Source organism: Octopus bimaculoides, chromosome 2 (assembly GCF_001194135.2).
Source record: "Octopus bimaculoides isolate UCB-OBI-ISO-001 chromosome 2, ASM119413v2, whole genome shotgun sequence".
Classification (NCBI taxonomy): Eukaryota; Metazoa; Mollusca; class Cephalopoda; order Octopoda; family Octopodidae; genus Octopus; species Octopus bimaculoides.
In genome coordinates, this window is record NC_068982.1 from 91,997,775 (window position 1) to 92,009,686 (window position 11,912).

General features: G+C 35.3%; 1 protein-coding gene across 4 annotated transcripts in view; it reads left to right on the forward strand.

Annotated features, from left to right (window-relative positions):
• Positions 1-11,912, forward strand: part of LOC106873938 (baculoviral IAP repeat-containing protein 7) — a 66,264-nt gene that overhangs the window by 51,082 nt on the left and 3,270 nt on the right. For all 4 annotated transcript variants that reach the window (XM_014921480.2, XM_014921478.2, XM_014921479.2 and 1 more), the window contains 3 exons: positions 7,030-7,211; positions 10,020-10,122; positions 11,439-11,570. In XM_014921480.2, the coding sequence (XP_014776966.1) occupies positions 7,030-7,211; positions 10,020-10,122; positions 11,439-11,570 (417 nt within the window). The remainder of the gene's footprint in view (positions 1-7,029; positions 7,212-10,019; positions 10,123-11,438; positions 11,571-11,912) is intronic.

Genomic DNA, 11,912 nt, shown 5'->3' on the forward strand with positions numbered 1-11,912 from the left:
GATATATATATATATATATATATATATATATACATACATAGAGAGAGAGAGAGAGAAGCAATTATTAGGATAAGCAAATTAGACACATCAGATATAATAAATATATTAAGTACATCAAATATAAAATATGTATATAAGAATACATGTAAAATGAAACTTTCAGATGATGAATGATGAATTTATATGTATAAATGTATATATATATACCTATATAAATAGGTACAACTTACACAGTGTACAAATGACAGAAATTTCTGTCATTTGTACTCTGTGTGAGCCTTGAGCAACATTGACTCAATGCTTGTTGAACAAGCTCTGTCCAGTACTTTTGGGTTTGTCACACTGTCCTGCCAGTGAATGCCCATGGTCTTGCACTGTGCCCTTGTATGAAATTGTTCCAGCTGTTTGATGTGCCAACAGTATGGTGTCCATGTTTGACACCCATAGAGTAGTGTAGAAACGACTACAGACTCATAGATCTTCAGCTTTGGCGATAGTCTTATGTCATTCTGCTGGAGGACTTTCACTTTCAGTTTTCTAAGTGCTTGGCTGGCCTTGTGGATTCTGGATAATGTTTCACGTCCAATGATCCATCAGCTTAAGTTGTGCTGCCAAGGTACCTGAAATTTTCCACACACTTATGCTGGACTCCCTCAGTGGTGACATTTTGGCTAGGGGCAAATTGTGTTTGAGGCTGCTTGGACTAGGACCTCTGTTTTCCCAAGGCTGATGGTCAGCCCAAAGAGCCTTGATGCTTCTGCAAAGCGATCAGCAATGGTCTGCAGGTGATTTTTCTTGTATGCCATAAGGACACAGTCATCTTCAAATAGGGCTTCAGTTATAAACTTTTCCACTGTCTTGGTTCAAGCAGAGAGTTGGTGGAGGTCAAAAACAGAGCCATCTGAGTGATATTCGATGTATATTCCCAGATCTATGTCTTTCATTGTGTTAAATAGGACCTGTGTGAAGAACAAGTGGAACAGCACGGGGTAGAGTACACAGCCCTGTTTCATGCCATTGGAAATGTTGAAAGAGTTGGTGCAGTCACTTGCTAAAAACTTGACCAGTCATATTGTCATGAAAGAGTCTTATCAATGTGGTGAACTTGTGTGGTTAGCCCAGCTTGGTTAGGATGCTCCACAAAGCCTCTCTGTTAACTGAGACAAAAGTTTTAGTCAGGTCTATGAAGACAGTACAAATCCATCCATTGTTTGATGCATTTCTCCTTGACTTGACACACAGCAAACACCATGTCTACAGTGCTGCAGCTAAGGTGGAAGCTACTCTGGGCTTCAGGCAAGTTGCTCTCAGAGATGCTGGTGATGAGCCTGTTGAAAAGGATGTGGGCCAGGATTTTTCCAGCAATGGAAAGCAGGGAAATGCCCCTGTAGGTTCCGCAGTCTGATTTGGCTCCTTTGTTCTTGTAGAGTGTAACTATGTGGCGTCTCTGAACTCTGCAGCCATATACTCTTCTCCCCGAATGGATACAAGGATTTCATGAAATGCACTGAAAGCTGTCATGTTGGAGGGTGATAACATAATCAATAAGATGTCATTATTTTGAGCACAGATGCATCCATGATGTTTTATACTTATGAGCCTGCCGGAAGATGGTGTTTGTAATCAGCAGGTTGTGCTTGGTGCATTTGCTCAGCAAAAGGCCATTGCTATTCATCTTCCCAACTCCATGCTTCCCTATAACTCCTCTCCACTGCTCCTCATCCCTGCCAACTCTAATGTTGAAATCACCCAGTATTACAAGCTTGTTGGTAGCAAGTGTGTCACATAGCGCAGTGTCCTCTCTGATCTTTTGTTCTGTGCATGTCATTGTAGGAGCATACATGCTCATGATGGTGATGAAGTGTCTGTTGCTGACAGGGAGGCGAAGTTTCATAAGCCTTTCATTTACACCAGTGGAAATCTGTTTCAGGAGACTGGACTTGATGGCGAATCCAGCTCCATGTATTCTGTCCTCTTATAAGGTTTTGCTTTTCCAGAAGAAATGTAGCTGCGGCCTGATTATGTCAATATTGTATCTGGACAATTCTTTGGCAATGAGAGATGTTCTTCTCTGAGGTCTGGAGACATTGTCTCAATCCATGAAAGTATGTACCAATGATTAGGTTATTTTCTCTGTTTGAACCAACTGCAAATGGGTAATTCTGTCAGTCACAGTTAGCTGACCAGAATTGTTTAGTACAAGCTTTCTTTAGGCCACCTTTTCTAGGCTCCTCCCTTACTAGGGTGAGCAGTACTGTCTCAGAAAGGCTGCCCTGTTACCTGGGATGCTGCTGAAGTTCTCCATTGTCCAATACAAAGAACAGCGACCACTGATCCACAAGCCACCTACATGCAGGTGGTAACCTCCACCTGTCCCTTTCTCCATTCCCCTATTACTGCAGGACTTGAGGTTGACAGTTGAAAGGCTGAGAAGCACAGACATCTGTACATGAAGTTGTTTCAAATAGGAGAGCCATTGCATAGGGACAATCCCACTCTCTTAGCAGAAAGAACCTTTACCCAGTGGCACTGGGAACTGTTACGGCTGGAGACCCTTCTTGCTGCAGTGGATGACCAGGACTCCATAGTGTGTTGTCATGTTCTAGGCACTCCACAACGCCTACCGGTACTGCTTTCCTGATCATTGGACCTCACTAGTGGTCTCCTCTGCCCCGTATGCAAGAACTAGTCTTCGCATGCATAGGTAGAAAAGCCCCTATCTCACTGAGGATTTGAGACCCCTCAGCTATCCTCACCTGATTTAGCCAGCTAGTCGAAGTGGTTTACCAGGTGTGGCTGTTGCACATACTACAGCTACAGGTGAGAGCTAGGTGCCAGGTGGGGACCAAGGTGGATGAGCCACTCTTATCTATTTTAATTCACCAGACATACTATTTCAATAATTCGTTTTATATTGGCACATATTTTCAAAAATATTTCATTTCATAGCGTTAGTTAGCTCAAGGGAAATAACTCACAACAATTTAAACATGGAAGACGTAGTTATTTAAAATAAAACGTAAAATCGGTTAATTGTTTAAGTTAAAGTTAACATTTTTTGTGTAATTTTGAATAGCTAATATATGTCTTCAATACTATAATTGTTTTAATTTCAACACATTGCCGCAGCTCAAATTACTTGCCAGATATATACAAGTTGAAAAAACAAACCAAATTGATTTCTTGTGTAGTATACAGCTAATCTGGAGTCTATTAGCAATGTATGAAATATGTATATAACTCAACAATCAAACCAAAATTTTCAAAAGCAAATCAAGAACTTATGATATATAATTATGATAATGAGATAATCTCAGAAACTTCTGAACTCTCTTTGTTATTCACAGAACCTTTTTTATTTAGGGAATTTTTATTAAAAAACAACCATGATAAACAAAGAGCCTATTCCTTTCAATCCAAAGAGATTTTTTTCATATTATTAAATGAAAGTTATAAACAGCTAAGGATGAGTTATAAGAAGGAACAACTACAGAATCAGATGAAATGTGTGCTTTAACCCTTTCGTTATTGTATTCATTTTGAGATGCTCTGTGTGTTTCTTTCAATTACTTTAAACATAATAAAGAATTTAGTAAAATAACTTAGTCATCATTCAGCTAGTGTTAGGAACATAAATTGTGACTAAGATTTGGTGGAAGATTTTAATTCAAAACTTATGAAATCAAGACATTTGTACTCAGAGCCAGACCTGGTTTCAGCCAGGTTGGTAACGAAAGGGTTAATCATCGCTGAAACCATCCTCGTCATCATCATTTAACATCCATCTTCCATGCATGCATGAGTAGGACGATTGTCAAGAGCCGACCGGGTAGAAAAACCACCCAAGGCTACTGTGTCTGTTTTGACAGGGCTTTTATGGCTGGATGCCTTTCCTAACACCAACCACTCCGCAGAGTGGACTCAGTGCTTTTTACATGGCATTAGCACAGGCGAAGTTAGTTTTGGTATGATTTTTACAGCTGGATGCCCTTCCAAACGCCAACCACGCTACAGTGTGGACTGGATGCTTTTAACATGGCACCAGCACTGGCAGGGTAACCAAGTAACTCACAAGACAAGGAATTATGAGAGGGGCAGGGCATTTGAGGAGGGGAACTTGTATCAGAGGATGAAAGGTTAGAGTGTGACAAAGAAACAGAGAGATAGAAGCAGGTATCTTGCCACAACAGAGGGAGCATTAGAGGAGGTGATCCAGTATCAGATGATGAAAGGTTAGAGTGTAATAGAGAACTAGAGAGGCAGAAATAAGTGTCTTGTTATAGAGGAGGTACATAGTTACCCAATGAGAGAATGAGAGAGGTACAAGAAAAAGGCCAGAAACAAGTGTGCTGATGTAAAGGAGATACTCGGTTACCTAGTCAGAGGAAAAGCAAGAGAAGGAGAGAGAGAGAGAGAGAGAGAGTAGGAAACAGCAAAAGTGTAAGAAAGAGCAGAAGAGAGATGGGTTTACAGACAAGTAACAAGGATATGAGCAATGTATAAAATGTATCAGACACTGACCAAGGTTAAACAAAGACTTTGTTGACTTAAATGGGTTGTATTCATTCAAACTATATTCTTTCACAAACAGGTTATATTAGATTATATGTTCTTGAGGGGAAACTATTCAGAAACCTTATGGTCTAATTTATTCAAATGCAAAAATTACTGGCCTGAAATAGGGGACATTTCAAAATTGATCTTTAAAAGCCTGCTAAAATACAAATTCTTTCGAGAATTTTTCTGTAGATTCAAGGGCATTTTCTTTTTCACTCGTTTTTGGCTTTGGAAACTGAGTTAAGAATAAGAAAATCATAATAATCAAAATTAAAATTACTTGAGCCAGAAAAAAAGCAACTCAATAAGGCAATGACAAAAGAACTCCACAATCAACTTCAAAAAGATCCAGCAATGCAACAGTGAAGGAAAATGATTCATTTCAATTAACCTCAGTTACAAATTTACATAATACTTAACAACAAACTTAAATGATGCATAAAAAATATATCTATAACTATAGTATAGCTGAGTGGGTGTGTGTGTTGCATCTATAGAAATCCACACCTTACAAGATAGCAATCTGGGAGTCGCACCAATGGATTCCACATGGTTGAAAATACCCAGAATCGGCTATTTGTTTTTTTGTTTTTTTTTCATTGCTTCCTAACACGTGAATTTTTGCATTAAAAATATTTTAAAACCATAAATTCTAACAAGTTTCAAGTTGCCATTATTTGCAAACATGAGTTCAGTCCCCTTTTAGCGACGGTGCAAAGACAGAGAAAACAGATTTTTTTAATTTCGTATTCTTACTGCACTCTTTATCCACAACTAATTTTCATATTTGCTGAATCCGTTGCTCTACTCATACCCACATATAGCTGGTCGTGAGTGAACATGGCAGACAGCAGTAGTCACCAGAGCAAAAATCATTACTGTTCACTGTAGACACAGTCCTTCGTAACCGATCAGCTATTATTTTGTAAACAATGTTACGAAACGCTTCACCATGGCTGCAGTCACATGACAAACAAGTAAAGCAATAAAATCTATGTCATTTTCATCCTGAGCAAGGCCAGGTATCTCTGCTAGTATTTAAATATTATTGAGGAACAGCTGGCATACTGTGCATTTACATATAGTGAAAAAAATAGCTTGAAAAAGTACTTACTTTCAATGGTAAAATGAAATTCCAAAATAACAGGTGCAAAGAATTAAAACTGTAAGTAAATACACTTACAATTGTATGGTAATAAATATTTGTATTCTTAAAGAGGCCTGTTTCGTGAATCAGAAAAAAGATGCAAACAAACAACATTAGCGGTTGGCATCCATCACCAATAACTAATATTGGTAAAAGTACCTTAAAGTTGGAAATTTGTCTCACAGAAAAACTATACAGACCTGCTAGACTTTTGTTTGTATTCAAATGACTGAACACACATGGTATCAAATAATTTTCAACATTGAAGGGTAGAATAAGCCATAGGGAATGCTAAAAATAGCTCCAAGGTGGTATGTCCAATACAACTCTACTAATAGCTAGTAGAAACATATCAAATTTAGGTTTAATCAATACATAAAATGTATGTCAACGAATTTATTTATTCTTTTCAGTATCTGATAAAAAAAAAATTATTTTTAGCGAAATTTCATTTTTGACTTTAAGATTAATTACGATGATAAAAGAACTTTGAACGAACATTTTTATAAATTTTAAAATTTTGGCAAAAAATTGCCTTAGTTATTATATACCTTCTTCAGACTGTTATAGCTTAGCTTTATTCTGATAATTAAAACTAATTAAATAAATAACTAACCTAAACTGAATACATACAACCAGAAGATTTGAGCATTATGGGGAAAAAAAGCATAAAAACGGTGACTATGAGAATAGCTAGGAAGAGGAAGAAAGGTTTGTAGGGCTTTCAGAGAATGTATATCAAAACTGAAAGTATTTGACAACTTCCATAAAAAATTTTTTTATTTTTTAAAATTCTTCTTCAACTGAATCACTTATGTTTATGTATTTTTTGTGTATGTATGTGTTAAGTAGGTAAATATATGTATATGTGTGTTTATGTGCATCTATGTATATTTGTATATGAATGTGTTGTAGGTAGGTTGGCAGACAAGTGCACAGTTCACTTCTACCACATGGATTCTGTTGGCTGGTGCTCTCTACTATAGCTGTAGATTGACCAATGCTCTGGAGTGAAATCTGAAATTTGGTAGGGTATCAGACAAAATGCCTTGTCTTTCTTCTAGCTCTTTTTCTACTGAGTTCAATTCCTACCAAAATCATCCTTTCAAAGTTGATAAAATAGAGTACTGGGATTAATATAATTGACTGACTTCCCCAAAATACCAAGCCTTGTCTTTATGTCAGAAACAGTTATTCTTGTGTGTAAGAGTGGTTCCTTACATTCTGAATTCTAGTTCCACCAGAGTTGACTTTCTTAGTACTTAATGAAATCTTTCAATTTTATTTGTTTTACTTATTTCTTTTCATTTTCTATTGGTCTACAGGAAATGCTGATACAGTAATTTGTTTTAGCTGTGATGGTGGCTTACGTAATTGGGAGGAGGATGACATTCCATGGGAAGAACATGCTCGATGGTTTCCAAGATGTACTTTTGTAAAACAAATGAAAGATTCTAAATACATCAGTGATGCAAATGTAAGAAACAGGGTATCTTCATATGACCCAGTAAGTTAATAAAAAATAAATTCAACTTTACGATGAAAGTAAACAAACAAAGTTTGTCTTTAGAAGCATTGAGATGTATTGTAAGATACAGAAATAAATTCATTTCTCAAACGCGTGATAATGCTATAAATAGCGTGATCAGGATAAATTATCCATATAATGCAAAAAAATACGTTACCGGCCAGCCGCTATTTCACGCGTTTGAGAAATAAATTTATTTCTGTATCTTAATAAAAAATGATATCAATAACAATGAATGAATAACTTATAATGCATATTTCTGATAAATAACCTTTAATAATAGCTAGACTAATCTTTCTGCTTGAAGTGTATTGCTACCCTTGTTAATTCACACATGTACTTCAAGGGTTAAAGGAACATTTTGTACGTTATATATGGGTTTAGAGAAATAACATCATCATCAAAACCTATTGAGCATCAGTTTTCTAAATGTCTGAAATGTTAATAAGATGTCTCTAAAGTCAACCACTCCATTGAAGTGAGGAGCTAACTTACCCTTAATTTTGTCAGACAGAGAAATGGAGAGAGAAAATTACATGTTGGAAACTGATTTTGTCTGACAGTGAGTTGATACATGGTCATTCAATTAGCTGAAAATAACAGTGTAAACTCTCACAAATTACTATCAACCATCTTAAAGGAAAGGTATATTGAACATTATCCCATACAAATCATGAGTTTATCACAACTGGAATGCATTTCTTCATAGTTTATTCAAGCCAACTAAGAAAGGCTTGTCTCTGCTAGTTTAGAATCATCGACTTCAAAGCCATCTTCTCTGTTTGTCATGGTTTAAATTTAGTAGTGGCTGATAGACCCATGGTGTGTGCCACAAGAGTGTGTTTATCTGACTGCTATGAATGGTAGTAGATGGTACTGGCTGGCATTTAAACGGGATTGCTCCTCTATTTGGCTGTATCTCAGATCTATTCTTCGTGGTTGGCTACACATGTTAATTTCTTAAGCTGACCTTTAGTATTCAGTGGTCAAATACATACCTACATACTCAAAGAGGAGGGTAGATATCTCAGTATTAATTGATTTCACTTTCTGTGCCAAATTGACACTTAAAGCTCATCAGCTAGGCTTACTACGTAAACTATTTTAGAAATATATTTTCCTTCCTGTATGTGTCTGTTCAGCTGATGACCCTGTGACTTCCAAACAAACATTAGCGAGCAAGTATAAATTCAAAACTCAAATAAGTTATCATTAACTTTTCCTCCTCCATTTTCATGGGCCTACAGGTTTAGAGTCTGATCATATGCTGTAAAACTAAGTCCTTTATGGACATGAAACCCAAGGTAATCCCATAGACCAGCCTTATCTATCTTTATATGCTATACTATTCTATAACTTAGAGTGTGCTTCTTTTTGGGATATATGATTTACTGACTATATATATATATATATATATATATATATATATATATATACATACATACATACATACATACATACATACATACATACATACATACATACATACATAGAGAGAGTGAGTGGGGGGAATATATAGTCTCCTGCATAGAGAATATATAGTCAGTGCAGGCTAACATAATTAACGTAGCAAACTAGTAAGTATTTTTAATTAATCAGAGTTACAGTTGTAATAGGTAGAAAAATAATTAATCATCATCATCATTTAACGTCCGTTGTCCATGGGTTGGACAGTTTAACCAGAGCTGCCAAGCTGGGCAGCTCACTACCACAAGTGTTTTAAGCCACCAGAAGGATTGACCTTAACACTTCTGCTATAGAGTATGGGTCTTCTTGAGTATGGCAAGGTACCAGGCATATCAGTCCTTTGTCATCTCACCTAAAAGGTTCAGCATCCTGAGGTCAGTCTTCAGTACTTCATCCCTTGTCTTCCTGGGTCTCCCACTGCCACATGGTCCATTCACTTTGAGAGATCAACACTTCTTTATGGAGCTATCGGTCCTCATCCACATCACATGACCAAACCAGCACAGTCTTCTCTCTTGCACACAGCAACCAATTTCTCTTATGTCTAACTTCTGTCTCAGAACACTAGCATTCTGTTGAACATTACATTTACATTACACATCCAGTGGAGCATACTAGCCTCATTCCTTTCTAATCTGTATATGTCCTCTGCATTCAGGGCCCACATCTCACTACCATGTAGAATTGCTGTCTCTATACATGCATCATACAATCTTCTTTTTATTAGGAAAGAAAACCCTTTTATAGCCAAGAGAAGTAATAGCTCTCTAAATTTCCTCCATCTTATTCTTATTCTATCTATCACACTCTCTGTACATCCTCCTCCACTACTAATTTGGTCCCCGAGATAGCAGAAATTATCTACTACCTGTAATAAACCACTAGGGCATTTGAGAGAATCAATTTCCCAGGTCTCTAACGTTTTTATGGATCCTGTGCATCTTCCATATACAAAAACTGTCTTCTCTTAAGTTTTTTTATTATTTCTTTGGTAATTATAGTGACAACTCTATGCATGTTTTGGTGGTATTAGTGCCCATCAGAAAAGTATTATCTAATTCTTACTTACCAGAATTTGAAATGACTTTGAAAAGATATAGTTTTTTTTGTGAAAATTATTCATTGGTAAGACAATTTAAAATAATAATGTTCGGCAGTTTGTCCAAGGATATCTTCTGCATGAACATATAGTTAAATACAAGCTACAATATACTTAATGTTTGTTAATCCACACTTAATTATATGTTGAAGTGTATGCTTCTGTGTACACCTAGCATTACTAGCATATAAATTTGTTGAAATTACATTCTTCTCTTAAAGGCATTTTCACAAGATGGACCAGATTACCATTCTCTTCAAACTGATGCAATTGGTAGTTATCACTTTATGGAAGATAACAGGACATCAGATGCCTCAACTTCAAGTAAGATAAGTTATTTGCTATTTATATGGAAAAGTATGTTGTTCACAATCATTTTCATACAATTCTTACATTTAAGAAAATGTTATTTTTAACAAATTCAGAAAATCTGTCCACGCCAAAATAAGGACTTTTTGAAACAAATGAGCCTTGAATTCTGCTGATAACTCATACAATAACACAACTAAAACTGTTAAAAACAGATGATTTTTTATAATGAAAGAATTTGAACAATAAAAAGAATTTAAAAAACTAGAAGCTCTAATAATCACTAGACAGCATCATTGAATCATTAACAAGATCTTATCAAAATATCTTTAATAAGTCAATGAGAGAAGAGGAAATGTCCCTATATCTTTCTACCAATATGAGAGTTACACTTAATAGAGATGCATTAGCAGCCCAGTGTACAAAATGTATTTCTTCAACTGTGCAATGGTCAACTACCAGTTGACACTGAGAGCAGGAACTGCTACAATATCACAAAGTTGTGAAACAATCATCAACATATTTCAAGAAATTAAAAGCAATTGAATGTTTAAGTTAGCCATTCACAAAATTATAGAAAACTTGAGAAACTTTCTGCATATGCCAACAAAGCTGCCTAAAATGATATTGTGCAAGTTACATTGGCTAATAGTAAAAAAGATGTTTGATTATTTTCTGGTGATTTATATGTAATCAAGTTCACTGAATTTGCAAAAAGATATTGATTTTTTTTTATCATCACATCACAGTTTTTCACAAATGAGAAAGAATATCATATAAGATTATATCATTTCATAACGTACAGTATGCATATTAAGTAACTACATTTTCCATGATTGACTTATTTCTTTTTTTTTTCCAGTATACATGTTTATCTGTTAACATTTTTCAAGAATAGAGCATGACAAGCAAATTAAATAAAAATAATGAAGATATGTTTCATTATATATGTGGCAAATATAGAACTTTAAATCAGACAAAACATAACATTTGTAAAACAAATGTATAGATAATATTTCAGTGTCAAAATTAGTGATCAAAATTTATCATAGGCTAACTCATAAAGTTTGTATATATCTTGTTGAGTCACTTAGGTTATGAAGCCAAGAAAATAAAAAAACAAATCTATGCGGTTTCCATTTCTGTGCCTTTTACACACCAGGCCTCATATCTGCCTTGAGAAAACAATCAGATACTGCACCAGTGTGCTTCATGAACAGAAACAAAAAGATAAAAATTACACTAGGAAATAGTCGAAGGTTACTTTAAATTGAAAAATAAAATTTAGAACATTTTCAGAAACATTTTAATAATTTCCTTTTATATTTTAGGCTCTCCCAAATTGAAAACTCGTAAACCTAAGGCATCATCTATGGAAACACCTACAGTTAAGGCTCTTTTATCTATGGGCTATAACCGAAATAAAGTCAAAAGAATTGTGAAAAACAAAATCAAAGAAACAGGTAAGAATACTTTACGATTTTTTAAAATGTAATAATTTTTTGTTATACAAAACTAAACTATCCAGTTTTTGTACAAAATTCATCATTGTAATCATTGCTGTATTGACATATGTTTGTTCAATACAGTATACACAAGACAGCAAATCACAGTGTTTTAATTCATTTTTGCCCTTTATCATATCGTCTTTGAAGTATAAATTTATATGATTATATCAGATAATTTTGGTTAAATTCTCCCTTTACCCACCTCTGCTCTTAGGTCTCCCAAGATCCTTAAACAATATAAATTTTTCCCAAGCTATTTTGCCAGATGCAGTTTCATCACCTTTTGGAGATTGTAGC